The following is a 17,628-nucleotide window of genomic DNA, read 5'->3' as shown; positions in this document are numbered from 1 at the left end:
CGTTATAAGCAACTGAATTTGGCTTCAATCCGTACTTTTTCATAGAATCGGAAACCTTTATGGCCTCATCATATCCGTTTCTCACATAAGCGCTAATTAGAGTTGAGAAAGCATAAACATTATTTCCATAACCTTCTCTTAATGCAGTATCGCAAATAGCATTGGCAAGTTCAAGTTTCCTCAATCTACCAAGAATACTAATCATGGCACTAGCTAATTTTCCTTGTTCATTTCTTCCTCTCTCTCTCTCTCTTCCAACAGCGAATTGAGAACACTTAATTGCTGTTTCATACTCACCTCTGTTCCCAAGCTCTCTAAGCAAGGAATTGTAGTCATCGGAGCTTAGACTCCAACGAGACGAGAACCCTTTCGTCCAGCTTGGCCACTATGTAAGGCGAGTTGAAGGGCTTCTTCAGCTACAGGACTGTGGCGGGTGTTGACGGTGGTCTTGGGCCGACCCAAATACATTTTAGAGACGAATAAGTCGACCGGCGGTCGGAGAAATCAGGGTTGGTTGTCTGATAGACGGGAGCACGGCCGGAGAAAGTTTGGGTTTTTCTCTAAAATGTGAAGGATGAGAGAGAGAAAGCTGCTGAGTGTTTTGAGACATTGATTTCAAGGGCCAACTTAACTGTACTGCACATGCAAATTGCTACATGAAAATTGTACTGCTATTTAAACATTTACAAGTACAATGAAATTGAGCGATATAAGAAACAAATTAACTGTCGTTTAGTGCCGCCTTTGTTTCATTAATCGGCTAAGGAATGTAATAATCCCAAAAGAAGTTATAAAACAAACAACAAAAACCGAAAACACCCGCTTCGACAACGAAATTTCTTGCTCGACAATGGTTCGGGTCCTCCTGCTAGCGCTATTGGTATTGGGGCTGGGGCTAACCAAACGGGTCACCTCGCACGAGGAGTCGGGAGAGTGGAGTTGCGAGTCATACTCGGAGATCCAAGTCCAGGCAGAGTTTAGACCCGGAGTCATCACTCTCAATGGCCGCGCCAGTGATTGGAAAGACATCGATGGGTTCGAGTTCCCTCTCCGTCCTGCTCTTGATCCGGATGAGGACCATGAGTACAGAGATGGAAAAATGATAGTGAAGGTAATACTAATACCCTTTATTTGAGGGGGGGGGGAATAGTGGAGGAGGAGGTCTGATGCAATGTTTTTGTGGGATTTTCTTAGGCTTTACATGATGGAAATAACGTCTTCTTCTTGTTGCAAGTTGATGGGAACTATGTTTACTCCAAAGGGTATGCTTCATGATACTATTATCCATGACATTCCGAATTGGTTTACTTCGATTCCTTTATTTTTTTTATGTTGCACTTCAATGAAGGGATAGTAGCAGATGCCCATCTGTAGCTCTCATGTTTCAAATCGGCGACGATGCTACCTATCATAATGTAAGTTATTCGGTCCGACTATTGTTCTTTGTTCATCTTACTCTGGTGCTCTTTGTTAGCTTCTCCTTGACGCAAGGAGGAAAATTGAGAATGCTTTGTTGAGGTGCAAGATGGGTGGCTGCAAAGAACAAAGGGGATCTTGCACCAACAAGACTTGCAAAGGCCATGAAGTCGACATTATGCACTTCTCGATCGGAAGTGCTATACCCGGGCGGCTTTATGGTGGCAACCCGATGGATAACAGAAACGCAACTGGAGGCGACAGGTCATATAGTACAGCATAAGTTGTAGTACAAATGTATTTTAAGCCATCATAATAGTGAATGAAGTACTCTTTTTGCCGACAGCTTGGGTCATTTGGTTGATGTATATGCTTGGAACCCACACTGTAGATTCCTTGATGGAATGGGTCCTGCTGGTAAGTACTAAGATCCTTTAATCTTAGTGGCCTGTTTTTTTAGATGAAAATGATAGGTCCTGCTTTGAGGATGGCAAAGCAAAGTGGGATTAGGCACTAAAGAAAGTGACTACAAGGGGTCATCGATGTGTCAGAGAATGCAAGACTACTCCATAAGTCAATACTTATATCTTTTAGAATGCTTGCCTAATGGATGTGTCACTCACTAGAAGCAACTTTTTTAGGATAAGCCTCAATCACGTCTCTAATGATCGAGATGGCATATCGACTGGTTGATTATGCTTGGTGCTATACCTCGATAGTCGATTTGGGCTTTGAGCTATACAATTCTTTAAATTAAGAAAGATTTACAATTCTTTAAATTAAGAAAGATTTACAATTCTTTAAATTAAGAAAGATTTACAATTCTTCATTCTTAGGAAATGATTCTAGTGCACAGAATGACTGGAAAGGAGCATGGTGGCACAGTAGCTTCATAGATAATTCAGGTAATCCAACTGTTGTGATTATATACTAAAGGAGTAATTGCTTCCTGTCGTTTTTCATTAGAAACTCAGTTTATCTGGTACACTTTTGATAGGTTTCGTGGAGGAAGATAGTCCTTATTCAACCGGAGATCAGACGGGAACTTACTATTTCGAATTCGCTCGGCCTTTGAGAACCATGGACCGTTTACAAAAGGTTACATAACATTCTTCTCGCTTTGGCCTTCTAGTGTACTTCCCTCTGGTTAGTTTTTGGTTTGTATTAGATTTTTACCTTGCAACAACATGGCACAAGTGAAGTCTCTGTTTGAGTTGCAGGATATTCAGTTCACAATCAATGGATCGAGCAAGATGTCGGTCGCATTCTGGTATCCAGTCGACGGGAATCCGTGGGTTGGATCCGGACATTATACAATCAACTGTGATTGGGTGCCATTGTATATTGCTTCAGGTGGTTCTATGCTAACCGAGTCAGCACCGAGCAGCGCCTTGGACGCGACCAGCGCCTTCGCCTTTCTGTTCTCATTAGCATCTCTCTGTATAGCCTTATTTGTTGCATATCAGGTTCGTAGGCCCAACAGTGTCTCATTTATGCAAGTAGAAAATCTTTAGATACTGATAAAATGTTGGGTAAACTATGTGTTTAGTACCTAAAATATTTGTTTTGATTTGTTTTAGTATCTAAGCTTTTAATTTTTTCAAAATCATACCTAAAGTTTAGTTTTTTTTTCATTTTAGTACTCACAGTTAAAAAATTAACACCTTTAGTACCTAACCTATCACTTTTGGTCTGTTTTAGTACATAAACTTTAAAAAAAATCACAAATTAACGTTGAATTTTGAATAGGGGTACTAAAAATGAAATAAAAACTAAACATTAAGTATAGTTTTGAAAAAATTGAAAGTTTAAGTACTAAAACAGACCAAAATTGACTGTTTAGATACTAAACACGTAATTTACCCTAAAATGTTTGAGATTGTACCATTTTATATGTAAAAAAGATTTTACTTGTCTCTAATCTATGTGCTCTAAAGCATATGAGGAGGATCATTAACTTTGTTAAATCCCATTAAAACATAAATGTAATGCATCTTCATATTACAATTTATCTACCGCAGGAATTAAGAAATGGGCAATCCAAAGGATCCATAAAAATAAGGGTAAATTAGGTATTTAGTGTCTAAGCTATCAATATTGATTCGTTTTAATAGTTAAACTTTCAATTTTTTTAAAATATGCCTAAAGTTTAGCTTTTATTTCATTTTAGTACCACATCGTTAAAAACTTTAGTTTTTGATTTGTTTTAGTACCCGTTCAAAATTTAACGTTAAGTTTTGAAAAATTGAAAGTTTAGGTACTAAAACGAACCAAAACTGTCAGTTTAAATACTAAACACGTTAAATTTTTAACGGCGGGTACTTAAATGAAATGAAAATTAAATGTTACGTATGATTTTGCAAACTCTTTTTATGGACATTAATTTTTTTATATTGTGTTTGGTTTATGCTTAGGGTTATTATTTTTTTGGATTGATTCAAATGATAATCGGATCGAATATCAAATTAATCTATACTAATAGTCAGAAGCAAATTATAAAAATAAAGTATAACAATTGATCATCAATAAGATTAAGCTTTTACTCACAGCCAATATCAAATAAAAAGTGGGATGATAATCGAGTATTGGTAGGTACAAACGATCCAAAGTTAAGGGTTAGGTGATCATATTACGAAATAGAAAATTCCAGCCGACCCACAACATGGGACCAAAAATCATTCCATGTTCTGTAATTATGAAATATTTTATACATTTCTTCGTTTCAATGTAAATACAAAACAAACAGCTGGATACGAGGTTTTAATTACGTACCTTAGCTGATCATTATAAAAATGTAAACAAATTTATAGTATATAATATAGGTGTTGTTTGGACGCCAAGAAAATGACAGTTCGCAAAGGGCAAAGGGTTCATCTGCTTGGGAAAATTACTACATTTTAAGTACGTAGATCTGGTTGGTGGGTGGGTCTGTTCTCTTGTTAATATTTGGACATTTCGTCTCGTCTTGTCGTGTGCATGCCATGCTCTCTGTATCATACGCGTTTTTCCCTCAATGCATGCAAATATGTTCATTGTGTTCAAAATATTACGTATGAACCAAACAACGAATTATTGTTGTTTCTAAAGATTTTATATTTGAGTATAACATATGTATGATTGTATGAGCGTTAATTGTTAGATAGTTGAGAGTCTTTCGAACAAATATATATTGTATTCACTCCGAATTAATAAATAAAATAAAATATAAAAATAAATATTATTGTCGACGCTGAAGAATAAGCACCGTCAACACCAACATAAAAGTGAATATAATGCGACAAAGATACGTTCTTAATTGATTTTATCACAACCCAAACCAGATTCATCTGAAATGAGCCTTTTAAGATCGAGAGAGAAAACTCTTTTCAAAAAAACTAGCAGTAGAAGATTTTAGCAGAATAGGTTTATGAAAGAAACAGTCGATTATTTTGGCAGTGAAAGAGGTATGCTTGCATTTGAGGGTTACAATCTTGTACTGTCTGTCACGAATTCACAATTGCGATTTAGACATCGATTTTTTTTATCATTGTTGTAGCTTTTGATCCTTCTGCGATTGAGTTTTATTCTTAATATAATAAATTAACAGGAGCACTGGGAAATATCTGTTCATTTTTGGTGAAAGTTGTAGCTGTTGTGAGTTGTGCTATTTTGGTCGCCGGTGCTGATTTTTCGAATAGTCTACTTCAAGCACCTGCACAATCGCCCGCTAGAGCACACAAGGGTGCACCAGCTGTTTCTGGTCTTCCCCTACCTTCCAATCTGCCACTGATCATAGATCACGCCGAAGATACTTTTCACCACATAGTGCACCAACACTTATAGCACCGACCCAACCTTCTCTTAATGATCGGTTTATAACTTCCTGCCATCCTCCTACGACTCGCGCCTGTCAAAACCATTGATGAACAAGAGTGCCTCAGTGCCTCATGGTACAGACTTGCCAAATATTTCCCCTACACAGTTCCGCCCTGGGGAATTCCTACTGGTTTGGCTCAACCACCATTGTCTCCTGAAGTGTCTGGTAACATATTTTCTAAAACATTTTTTTGAACTCTATTCTACTTCATTCTTTATGTTTTCGTTACATATAAAAGTCAACTTCATTTATATTACTTCTATGCAAAGAGCTTCTTAATTTGCCAACTCATATATATACTGTGTATATGAGATGCTGACATGGTATTTTCGCAATTGGACAGACTGTCGCAAACTGAATTCAATTTTGAAACGAGGGAGTCATAGTTGCCATTGCGTGTATCCCATAAAGCTTGACCTTCTCCTTTTAAATGTCTCCCAAAACCCAAATTGGCGTGTTTTTCTAGTCGAGCTTGCTTCTCAGCTTCAATTGCTGCCTACTCAAATTGACATTACCAATTTTTATTCCATCAGTTTATCAAGATTCAAGATTAAATATCTCCATGGATATTACCCCACACGCAGGGATCAGTTTCTCTGCCAGTATGCTTCTAAAATAAACTCTTCACTTGTGATGCATAGGGCTCATTTTGACCCAAATGTAGTTGGAGATTTCAAAGTCCTTAATTTTACATGGTTTGAGGCTCCAGCGCCTTCCCCAGGTAAATTATGATATGACTTCAGCTCTTCTCGTATCTGGTGGCTTTCGAAAGCTATGTTTTTCTTGATCCCAAGTAGCTTTTATACCCAATGGCTACTTGAAAACTCATAGTTTTGTTTTATTTCACTTTAATTATACTTGTATATAACTATACTTACAAAGCTCAGCATCTTGTTTACAGCTGCCGTTGTGGTTTCTGAACCTGTAGCTGCACCAGCACATAAATCCTCCAATTGTACATCAACAAGCCCTTCAAACGAGGGGAAACATTCAGATTTGACTCTTATCTTCGGTATTTCTGCTGGCTTACTGGTTTCTGCTATAATATCCGTGCTTATAATTTGTTCCTGTGCATTCAGTGGGGGAAAGACAGAAGCATCTCCTCAAGAACCTGGTATGTTTAACCACAATGACTATGATTTTCTTTTAAGTTAGCTAAAAACTAAAGCTTGAGTTGTGTGATTTTTCGCGTCTTGTGAAACCTTGTAACAAGAATGCTGATTGATTCTGCATTACTGGTTTTAATTCAGTCTTACAGAGTGCTTAGGTTTTCTTATTCTTGCAGTAAAACCAAAGACTGCAGATGCGGTTGCACAAGCAGGGTCTTTTCCCCGCCTAAGCAGCACTCGGTTTCTATAAATATGAAGAGCTTAAAGAAGCAACAAACAACTTTGCACCCGCAAGCACGCTTGGGGAGGGCGGATTCGGCGGAGTTTTCAAGGGTGTTTTAACTGATGGGACGGCTGTAGCGATTGAAAGGCTTATCAGTGGAGGGCATCAAGGAAATAGAGAGTTTTTAGTTGAAGTTGAGATGCTTAGCAGATTGCATCATCCTAATCTTGTGAAACTTGTAGGTTACTATAGCAGTCGTGACTCTTCACAAAACCTGCTTTGTTATGAGCTTGTTCCAAATGGAAGTTTAGAAGCCTGGCTCCAAGGTAATTTGCCTTTCTAAACTTCAACACTTGGGAACTCATTAAATGATGTTATCCTTCTTCTTTTTTCCCTTGAGGGGCTTTTAATATGCGGAACTGACTTCGATCCCGTTTTTGCTTCAGGCCCGTTGGGAGTAAATTGTCCTCTGGACTGGGACACCAGAATGAAGATTGCACTGGATGCTGCATGAGGACTCACAGCCATGTGTTATCCACAGAGATTTCAGAGCATCCAATATATTACTCGAGAACAACTTTCACGCTAAAGTTGTCGATTTCGGCCTTGCCAAACAGGCACCGGAAGGCAGAACAAATTACCTGTCTACTCGTGTCATGGGAACATTTGGGTTAGCTTCATGCACCATTCTTGTAAATATCGCTCTCTTGTTTGAATTGACACTAAGGTAGAATGGGATTGATTTATAGGTATGTTGCTCCTGAGTATGCTATGACCGGGCATCTATTGGTAAAAAGTGATGTTTACAGCTATGGAGTTGTACTGCTCGAGTTACTTACTGGAAAGACACCTGCAGATATGTCGCAACCATCGGGACAGGAGAACCTGGTCACATGTGTGAGTAATAAGCCTGACTTTTATGAATCACTCGAGTTGTTAGATAACTTTTACAACAAGTTGTTGTTCCGCTTTCAGTCGAGACCAATCCTAAGAGACAAGGATCGGTTGGAGGAGCTAGCTGATGCAAGGCTTGGAAGGAAGTACCCGAAGGAGGATTTCGTACGAGTTTGCACAATTGCACCTGCTTGTGTTGCTCCGGAGGCTAGCCAAAGGCCAACAATGGGGGAAGTAGTACAGTCTTTAAAAATGGTGCAGCGTGTTACTGAATATCAGGATTCCCTGCTAACCGTTTCGAACAACAGACCCAACCAGAGGCCGTCCTCAACTACTTTCGAGTCTGATGAGACATCATCAATGTTCTCCTCTGGTCCTTACTCCGGGCTTTCGACAATTACAACATCTCAAGGACATCAATTCCCTCCGAAGATCTCTATGAAGGTCGATGAACAACTTCGACCGGAAACTCGTGCAAACCGCATACAACAGTGCGAACATTTTCTCGGTAGGCAATGATGGAATTCGAATTGGAAGTGTTGTAGATTTTTGTAATCTCTATAGATGGGGGGAATGGGTTCCTCTTGTCCCTATTTGTTGTTGTACCACTGTTAAATTCCCCCTACTCAATGCTGGAAGAAATTTTGTACATGTGCACAATTGTAGCTTTATTTTTCACATTGGATTTGCATTCAAGGGTCTATAAATTTGTTGGTCCCCAATATATATATATATATATATATTACTTTTTCACCTACACTTTAATTTAATATTAATATAATTCTCTAAGTTAATATTTATAAAATTTTATATGGCAACGGGCCACGTTAGGATTGGGTTTTAGGTCAACCATACTTAACCTGAAAATATGTGTTTTCCATCCGAACCTGACTCGACTCGAAAATTTTATTAACCTCCACCCGATTCAACCTGAAAAATATATATCATCCACCCGACCCGAATTTTTAGAGTATAAATCAGACCCGACTAGATATAAAATAATGATTTAATTAAAAAATATTTTTAAAAGAAATTACATTATTATCCTTGGTTGGGTTGGAGTTTTTTCATCCTCCACCCGACCCAATCTCACTCCTTAAAAAATCCGACCTAACGCGACCCAAACCCGATTTTTTTAAAATATCGACCCTATCAAATCGAAACCGTCGAATTTGAGTTAAATTATCATCTCTAACTCTCTTTTTTTTTGGTGAAGGAAAGTTTGATTAACTAGGGATCAAATCTGTTCTAAAACAGTAACATATAAATGCAAAAACTTTATTGGAAGGTCCAGCAAAACTCAGCATTAAACAGTGTCTGGGTTTACGATATAATGTCAAGACAGTTCAGTTATAATTAAATGCTAACACATGTTAAATTTTGCTTATTTCTATGATCTCACTTTTTTTACCACCACTCTTTTTACAACCATTAAAAAGGTTAATTTAACATTCACGATTAAAATGTGATATCAAATCCCGACAGATATAATCTGTTTCGAGTCATCTCTTCGTAGCAAAATGGTAAATGTTAGGTGTGACTCATAAATATATCAGTAAAGATGACAGATGATGTGTCAAGATTTATTTATTATAAAAAGATATGTAAATAAAACCTATGAGACATTGAATAAAAATTCTAGCGTCGCCTAGGACACTAAGAATGTAAGCACATTACTGAACCTCGTTAAAATTCTTGTGTTCTTTCCGTTTTATTTACCCGATTATTCAACAGTAAAAGAGGGGGTTTTGGCTGAAAATTAGGGTTAGGTTTGTATGACACAAAACAGGAGGATGAATGCCAGTTGCATGAAGATTCCACTCTATAAAAGGCATGTAAAACACCGTCCTCTTTCGTCTCTCGTAAAATATTCGGAGTGTTAACTTCAAAGGGAAGATGGAGATCAAACATTTCGTCGTCCTGATCATCTCCATCTTCTGTATATTGCAAAGCTCTTCTTCTACCAGACATCATAGGTCCGTTTCTAATAATAACAACTCGCCAGCAGCACCGGACGCTGGTCCATCGACACAGGCAGCTCCGAACGCACGTTCGTTGACACTGGCAGCTCCGAAAGTAGGTTCGTTGACACCGGCTGCTCCGGACGCAGGCTCGTCGACACCCGCTACGCCGGATGAGATTAGGACAACCCTCGAAGCACCAGACGAAGGTGAAGAATCACCCGACGCCGATGGAGCATCACCCGAATCGCCGTACGGCAGTCGCGATAAATCGCCGGTCGAACCAGCATTGGGTCCGTCTGCGGAATTCTCCTTTGCTAATTCAAAGCCCGCTAGCAATCCACCTGGGCTGGACAAAATCTGCGGAGCCACCGATCTGCCCGTCGATTGCATGAAACTCATCTCCCCATTCGTAAACAGCAGCGTCAAGGTCGAGCCTCTGAGCATCGCGAAGGTGGGGATTCGAGTATCAACAGAAATGTCGAAGCAAGCCATCGTGACGGCCACCAGGTTCATGGACGATCCGAAATCGTCGGCGAAACTGAAACAGGCCATGTCCTTGTGTCTGGAACTCTACGAAGGCATTCCCGACGACAACGACCTCGCGCTCCGAGCTCTGGACAAACGCAACGCATTCGAGGTTAAAATCAAGCTAAGTTCCAGCCTGACCAGCGTGGAAACCTGTCTCGATGGCATCCATCAATCGCGCGTTACGTCGCCGATGAGGGACATGGAAGCAAAGCTTAAGAAACTGCTTCAAATCACCCTTACCATTGTTTCCGGTTTGGTCAAATTTTAGTCGAACGAAACGCCCACTAAAAGTCTGGGTAAAAATATAACAAAAGAATCATAACAATGTGTATTGTGTGATTATTGAACGCCTTTGTATGAATATAATTATTAATGAGCAAAAGATATTATCTTTTAATTTTATTTTTAAAGACTCAAATTTTCAGATTTTTCAGTCATGCAAGATAATGTTTTCAAATCTAAATCCATGGGAAATTAAAATGAAAAAAAGGAAGAAATTAGGATCTTAAAAAATCTGTTATTTCAAAAAATATACATAGAAAATCTGCTCAAATTATTTCCTATTTATTAAATCTGCTCAAATTATTTCCTTTATTATTAAATAATTAGTCCATCTATTATACAAATATACTCAAATTGGTCCATTTATTATTAAATAGATTAAAATAATCATTGTGATTGTAAAAAAATAATTAAATAAGACTAATTAACATAGATAATTTCACTATTTTTTAAAGTAATTTATTATTTAACAAAGTTAAATTTCTAAGATTTTTTTGGATAAGATATTACCTAAAGAAAACAGTGAAACTGCTACACACAACAAGGCATCCAGCTAGCAAAATTTCTAAGATTTATATAGTTCTGTAAATGAAATCTTTTGTTTGAAGTTAATATCTAAATGAAATAATAAGTTTCATTTCATTTTAAAGGAAAGAATGTTAATTCTATCAAAATTAAGCATGATTGGATTCTTTATATTAGTATAGAGTCAAGATTAAATTGATCCATTTAGTAGTAAGTAGACTAATTTGGATAGGCCTTAATAATAGAGGGAACTACCTCATAATTTCACCATTAAAACTAGGTCCACTTCGGTTATCGTCCCCGAAGCCCATCGCCGCCCCTAAGCCCTAGAATTCGAGATAAATGAACCCCCCCCAAAGTACACGCATGGATCACTTTCTCAGCCAGTGATGCTTCTAAAATAATCTCTTCACTTGTGATGCATAGGGTTCATTTTGATACAAATGTAGTTGGAGATTTCAAAGTCCTTAATTTTACATGGTTTGAGGCTCCAGCGCCTTCCCCAGGTAAATTATGATATGACTTCAGTTCTTCTCGTATCTGGTGGCTTTCGAAAGCTATGTTTTTCTTGATCCCAAGTAGCTTTTATACCCAATGGCTTCTTGAAAACTCATAGTTTTGTTTTATTTCACTTTAATTATACTTGTATATAACTATACTTACAAAGCTCAGCATCTTGTTTATAGCTGCCGTTGTGGTTTCTGAACCTGTAGCTGCACCAGCACATAAATCCTCCAATTCTACATCAACAAGCCCTTCAAACAAGGACTCTTATCTCCGGTATTTCTGCTGGCTTACTGTTTTTTTCCTATAATATCCGTGCTTATAATTTGTTCCTGTGCATTCCGTGGGGTAAAGGCAGAAGCATCTCCTCAAGAGCCTGGTATGTTTAACCACAATGACTATGATTTTCTTTTCGGTTAGATAAAAACTAAAACTTGAGTTGTGTAATTTTGCGCGTCTTGTGAAACCTTGTAACAAGAATGTTGATTGATTCTGCATTACTGGTTTTAATTCAGTATTGCAGACTGCTTAAGTTTTTCTTTTTCTTGCAGTAAAACCAAAGACTACAGATGCGGTTGCACAATCAGGGTATTTTAACCACGCAAGCAGCACTCGGTTTCTACTATATGAAGAGCTTAAAGAAGCAACAAACAACTTTGCTCCCGCAATTCCCTCCGAAGATCTCCATGAAGGTCGATGAACAACTTCGACCGGAAACTAGTGCAAACCGAATACAACAGTGCGAACATTTTCTCGGTAGGCAATGATGGAATTCGAATTGGAAGTGTTGTAGATTTTTGTAATCTCTATAGATGGCGGGAATGGGTTCTTCTTGTCTCTATTTGTTGTTGTACCACTGTTAAATTCCCCCCTACTCAATGCTGGAAGAAATTTTGTACATATGCACCACTGTAGCTTTATTTTTCACATTGGATTTTCATTCAAGGGTTTATAAATTTGTTGGTCCCCAATATATATATTACTTTTTCACCTAAACTTTAATTTAGTATTAATATAATTCTCTAAGTTAATTTTTATAAAATTTTATCTGCAACGGGCAATGTTAGGATTGGGTTTTAGGTCAACTCGACCCAACCTAAAACTATGTGTCTTCCATTCGAACCCAATCCGATTCGAAAATTTTATAACCTCCACCTGATCCAATCTGAAAAATATATATCATCCATCTGATTCAAATTTTTAGAGTATAAATCAGACCCAACCCGATATAAAATAAGGATTTAATTAAAAAATAATATTTTTTAAAGAAATTACATTATTATCCTCTAGTTGGGTTGGAGTTTTTTCATCCTCCACCCAACCTAACATCACTCCTTAAAAAATCTGACCTGACGCAATATGATCCCGATTTTTTTAAATAATAAACCTTATCAGCTCAAATCAGTCGGATTTGAGTTAAATTGTCATCTCTAATTTTTATTTTAATTTTTTTTGGTGAAGGAAAGTTTGATTAACTATAGATCAAATCTGTCCTAAATAAGTAAAATATAAATGCAAAAACTTTATTGGAAGGTCCAGAAAAACTCAGCATTAAACAGTGTCTGGATTTACGATATAATGTCAAGACAGTTCAGTTATAATTAAATGCTAACACATGTTATATTTTGCTTATTTCTACGATCTCACTCTTTTTACCACCACTCTTTTTACAGCCATTAAAAAGGTTAATTTAAACATTCACGATTAGAATGTGATATCAAATCCCGACAGATATAATCTGTTCCGAGTCGTCTCTTCGTAGCAAAATGGTAAATGTTAGGTGTGACTTATAAATATATCAGTAAAAATGACAGATGATGTGTCAAGATTTATTTATTATAAAAAGATATGTAAATAAAACCTATGAGACATTGAATAAAAATTCTAGCGTCGCCTAGGACACTAAGAATGTAAGCACATTGCTGAACCTCGTTAAAATTCTTGTGTTCTTTCCGTTTTATTTACCCGATCATTCAACAGTAAAAGAGGGGGTTTTGGCTGAAAATTAGGGTTAGGTTTGTATGACACAAAACAGGAGGATGAATGCCAGTTGCATGAAGATTCCACTCTATAAAAGGCACGTAAAACACCGTCCTCTTTCGTCTCTCGTAAAATATTCGGAGTGTTAACTTCAAAGGGAAGATGGAGATCAAACATTTCGTCGTCCTGATCATCTCCATCTTCTGTATATTGCAAAGCTCTTCTTCTACCAGACATCATAGGTCCGTTTCTAATAATAACAACTCGCCAGCAGCACCGGACGCTGGTCCATCGACACAGGCAGCTCCGAACGCACGTTCGTTGACACTGGCAGCTCCGAAAGTAGGTTCGTTGACACCGGCTGCCCCGGACGCAGGCTCGTCGACACCCGCTACGCCGGATGAGATTAGGACAACCCTCGAAGCACCAGACGAAGGTGAAGAATCACCCGACGGCGATGGAGCATCACCCGAATCGCCGTACGGCAGTAGCGATAAATCGCCGGTCGAACCAGCATCGGGTCCGTCTGCGGAATTCTCCTTTCCTAATTCAAAGCCTGCTAGCAATCCACCTGGGCTGGACAAAATCTGCGGAGCCACCGATCTGCCCGTCGATTGCATGAAACTCATCTCCCCATTCGTAAACAACAGCGTCAAGGTCGAGCCTCTGGGCATCGCGAAGGTGGGGATTCGAGTATCAACCGAAATGTCGAAGCAAGCCATCGTGACGGCCACCAGGTTCATGGACGATCCGAAATCGTCGGCGAAACTGAAACAGGCCATGTCCACGTGTCTGGAACTCTACGAAGGCATTCCCGACGACAACGACCTCGCGCTCCAAGCTCTGGACAAACGCAACGCATTCGAGGCTACAATCAAGCTAAGTTCCAGCCTGACCAGCGTGGATACCTGTCTCGATGGCATCCATCAAATGCGTGTTACGTCGCCGATGAGGGACATGGAAGCAGAGCTTAAGAAACTGCTTCAAATCACCCTTACCATTGTTTCCGGTTTGGTCAAATTTTAGTCGAACGAAACGCCCACTAAAAGTCTGGGTAAAAATATAACAAAAGAATCATAACAATGTGTATTGTGTGATTATTGAACGCCTTTGTATGAATATAATTATTAATGAGCAAAAGATATTATCTTTTAATTTTATTTTTAAGAGAAAATCGCCTCAGTGACCAAAAAAAAGTTATAATATACGATTTTAACCAACTTTTTTTGGATTTGCCAAAATGACCAACAAAATCGCAACGCGAAATAAAAATCGCAACGCGATCCCCAGAATCGCAAATCAGTTTCCAGAATCGCAAATCAGTTTCCAAAATCGCAACGCGATTCTTGAAAATCGCGATGCGATAGTACAAATTCGCATTGCGATTTTCCAAAATCGCAACGCGAATATGAAAATCGCAACGCGAACACATAAATCGCAACGCGTATCCGTAAATCGCAACGTGTATCCGTAAATCGCAACGCGTATGGGTAAATCGCAATGCGTATCCGTATATCGCAACGCGTATCCGTAAATCGCAACGATAATACATAAAATCGCAACGCGTATCCGTAAATCGCAACGCGATATTTAAAGCGCCATTATAATCGCTACGCGTATTTTATTTTCAAATTACAAAAAGAATATTAAGACAAAATCCCGTAATCGCAACTCATAACCTAAAACCTAAAATCACAACTCAGTCCATCTCCATCTCTCACTCTCTACGGCGAAGAAATCCGTCCCCATCTCCGAAGATTTCCGTCCCCATCTCCGGCGAAATCCCTCACAACCATTCACGGTCAGAAATCCCTCACAATATTCAGAAATGGAAAATCAACCTCCGAGGGTTAGTTTTTTTAATTATTTTTATTTTGAAATGTTTGCATTATTGTAGGTTTTTCATATTGAAACTGATGATAAGTTTACTGGTCATTTCAATAATAGATTAACCATTTCACTTAGATTTCATTTCGCGTTACGATTCTGTCGTTGCGATTTTCATTTCGCGTTGCTATTCTCTCGTTGCGATTTTCAAGTTAGTATTTGTCTTTGTCTTTGTTCTGTCTTTTGGTTGAAGTAATGCAATCCATTCAAGTTTCAATTTGCAGAAGAGTCGCAACGAGATAAATGAAAATCGCAACGAGAGAATGACTGTCGCAACGAGAGAATCGCAACGCGAAATGGAAATCGCAACGAGAGAATCGCAACGCGAAACCAAAATCGCATTGCGATTTTCATTTCGCGTTGCGATTCTCTCGTTGCGATTTTCATTTCGCGTTGCGATTCTATCGTTGCGATTGTCATCTCGCGTTGCGATTCTCTCGTTGCGATTTTCATTTCAACCAAAAGACAAAACAGTGTTGCAAATTTTAGTTTAAAGAATAAACTACTACTTTTTATGTTTATTGTTTTTGGTATATCTTCACAGTGTAGTTTTTGGTATATCTAACTTGGTATGTTTATTGTTTTTGTAGAAATTTTTTCGGCTCAATTGACCTTGAGAAATAAAGTCAGCCTGGCCACTACAATTGCAAAGAAGCTTTCACCTGCTCAAAGACAATTGTTTGAGGAAACCTGCTTCGGGCCATGGCTGAGAGTACAGCATCCGGGTGGAGATGCTAATTTGACCCATTTGTGGCTTCAGACCATGACATCAAATCTACCCGACAGTATACAACGTGGTGAGGAAGAGATATGGTTTCATTTTCCACCAGCGTATACTTGCTTTGGGCGGAAGGAGTTCTGCTTAATCACTGGTCTACGATTCGGACACGATGATGTAGGCCGGTACACTCGTCATATCGCCCGCCCATCATGGTTATCCCGGGTTTTTCCGGATGAGTCAATGGAGAAGCCGAACCTACATGTCGACGACCTGAAGAAATTATTTAATAAGAAAGCTGGTTTCACTCGGATGGAAGACGTCGATGTTGTCCGAGTATGCCTTCTACTACTTGTGTATGCCGGCTTTTTAGGCAGAGAGGCCAGACAACCTATTCATCGGGAGCTAATAATATTGGTAGAGGACCTGAATGCATGGAATCTGTTTCCGTGGGGTTCGTATATATGGAAAGCTACCTGGACTAAGTTGTCGTCTGCCTTTGATGACCGCAAAAGTTTGCGGGGCGATGGGTCCAAATACACTTTGTCAGGCTTTGTTTGGGCCTTTAAGGTAAGAATTTCTATATAATGTTTCTAAAATTATAATTAATTATTTAACAATTACTAATTTTGTTATTATATTGTTTGTAGATTTGGATATTCGAGGCTTTCCCCAGCATGCGTACATATGCAATAAAAACGTCAAATGATATTCCCAGGGCTATTTCCTGGAAGAGGAAAACTCTGTTGGATTGGGAAGACTTAATACCATATGCCACAATAAATAATGTAAGTTAACACAAATACTTTCATATAATATATAAACAAGTTATTAATAGTAGACGTTTAACTTTGTTTGAGTTTTTATATTTTAGGAGGCCAACATTCCATTACAAAGACTGACACCCACGGAGGAAGAGCTTGCCACTGATTGGTGGCAAGCTAGTCAGAATTTTTTTGATGGCACGGATGATGAGCAGCATCCACTTCCTCCAATTCGAGAGCCATCACCTCACCTAGAGCCATCACCCGATCGACCCGACTATACATCTCTAGAACGAGAGCCATCACCTATCCCGTCACATCATCGAGCCTCTTCTCCACCATCACCTCATGATAGGCGACCGGCAAAGATGCCACGACTCCTATCTCCCTGTTCTCCACCTCCACCTCAACGGGATGAGTCAAGGGAGTTACGTGATGAGGTCAATGCCTTGCGTGAGGAGATCGGTACTCTACGCGATAACGATGGTGCATGGCGTGTGGAGGTGTCAACTTTACGTGGTGAGGTTGCCGCTCTACGTGAGATGATAGTATCGTTGCAGAATGAGGTTCATACTCTACGCAACGAGGTAAGTTTAAGATTTTCCATATTTAACTTAATGATAAATTTACTCGTAATTTCACTTAGATTAGCCATTTCACTTAGATTGCTTAGTAAATTTGTTCGGTTGCTGCCAATTCTGCTAAACTGTGTATTCTTTAACACTGTGAAATAGTATTTGTCTTTGTTTTGTCTTTTGGTTGAAAGTAAATTTGTTCGGTTGCTGCCAATTCTGCTAAACTGTGTATTCTTTAACACTGTGAAATATATTTGTCTTTGTTTTGTCTTTTGGTTGAAAGTAAATTTGTTCGGTTGCTGCCAATTCTGCTAAACTGTGTATTCTTTAACACTGTGAAATAGTATTTGTCTTTGTTTTGTCTTTTGGTTGAAAGTAAATTTGTTCGGTTGCTGCCAATTCT

General features: G+C 38.7%; 3 protein-coding genes and 1 pseudogene across 3 annotated transcripts; all 4 read left to right on the top strand.

The window, feature by feature from the left end:
• Positions 1 to 777: 777 nt before the first annotated feature.
• Positions 778 to 2,940, top strand: LOC120182099. The gene is made up of 8 exons (XM_039187114.1): positions 778 to 1,111; positions 1,195 to 1,262; positions 1,349 to 1,415; positions 1,526 to 1,680; positions 1,763 to 1,833; positions 2,253 to 2,321; positions 2,414 to 2,514; positions 2,637 to 2,940. The coding sequence occupies exons 1-8, from the start codon at positions 851 to 853 to the stop codon at positions 2,928 to 2,930; spliced, it is 1,086 nt and encodes a 361-aa protein (XP_039043045.1). The 5' UTR covers positions 778 to 850; the 3' UTR covers positions 2,931 to 2,940.
• A 1,882-nt stretch (positions 2,941 to 4,822) lies between these two features.
• LOC120182106 lies at positions 4,823 to 7,950 on the top strand (annotated as a pseudogene).
• A 1,444-nt stretch (positions 7,951 to 9,394) lies between these two features.
• Positions 9,395 to 10,258, top strand: LOC120182105 (pectinesterase inhibitor 10-like). Its single transcript, XM_039187121.1, has one exon. It carries the CDS (start codon positions 9,395 to 9,397, stop codon positions 10,256 to 10,258), a length of 864 nt encoding a protein of 287 aa, XP_039043052.1.
• A 3,185-nt stretch (positions 10,259 to 13,443) lies between these two features.
• LOC120182104 (pectinesterase inhibitor 10-like) lies at positions 13,444 to 14,307 on the top strand. Its single transcript, XM_039187120.1, has one exon. It carries the CDS (start codon positions 13,444 to 13,446, stop codon positions 14,305 to 14,307), a length of 864 nt encoding a protein of 287 aa, XP_039043051.1.
• Positions 14,308 to 17,628: the final 3,321 nt, after the last annotated feature.

Source organism: Hibiscus syriacus, unplaced genomic scaffold, assembly GCF_006381635.1.
Source record: "Hibiscus syriacus cultivar Baekdansim isolate YM2019G1 unplaced genomic scaffold, ASM638163v2 tig00112616_pilon, whole genome shotgun sequence".
NCBI classification, from domain to species: Eukaryota; Viridiplantae; Streptophyta; class Magnoliopsida; order Malvales; family Malvaceae; genus Hibiscus; species Hibiscus syriacus.
The sequence above is the reverse complement of the archived record's forward strand: the minus strand, read 5'-3'. Positions and strand labels throughout refer to the sequence as shown.

Excerpts from the sequence above, each read along its gene's own strand:
- LOC120182099 (XM_039187114.1), top strand. The coding sequence starts at position 851 with ATGGTTCGGGTCCTCCTGCTAGCGCTATTGGTATTGGGGCTGGGGCTA. Across the intron at positions 1,416-1,525 it reads ACGATGCTACCTATCATAAT|ATGGGTGGCTGCAAAGAACA; the intron begins GTAAGTTATTCG and ends TTGAGGTGCAAG. Across the intron at positions 1,834-2,252 it reads TGATGGAATGGGTCCTGCTG|GAAATGATTCTAGTGCACAG; the intron begins GTAAGTACTAAG and ends CTTCATTCTTAG.
- LOC120182105 (XM_039187121.1), top strand. The coding sequence starts at position 9,395 with ATGGAGATCAAACATTTCGTCGTCCTGATCATCTCCATCTTCTGTATA.
- LOC120182104 (XM_039187120.1), top strand. The coding sequence starts at position 13,444 with ATGGAGATCAAACATTTCGTCGTCCTGATCATCTCCATCTTCTGTATA.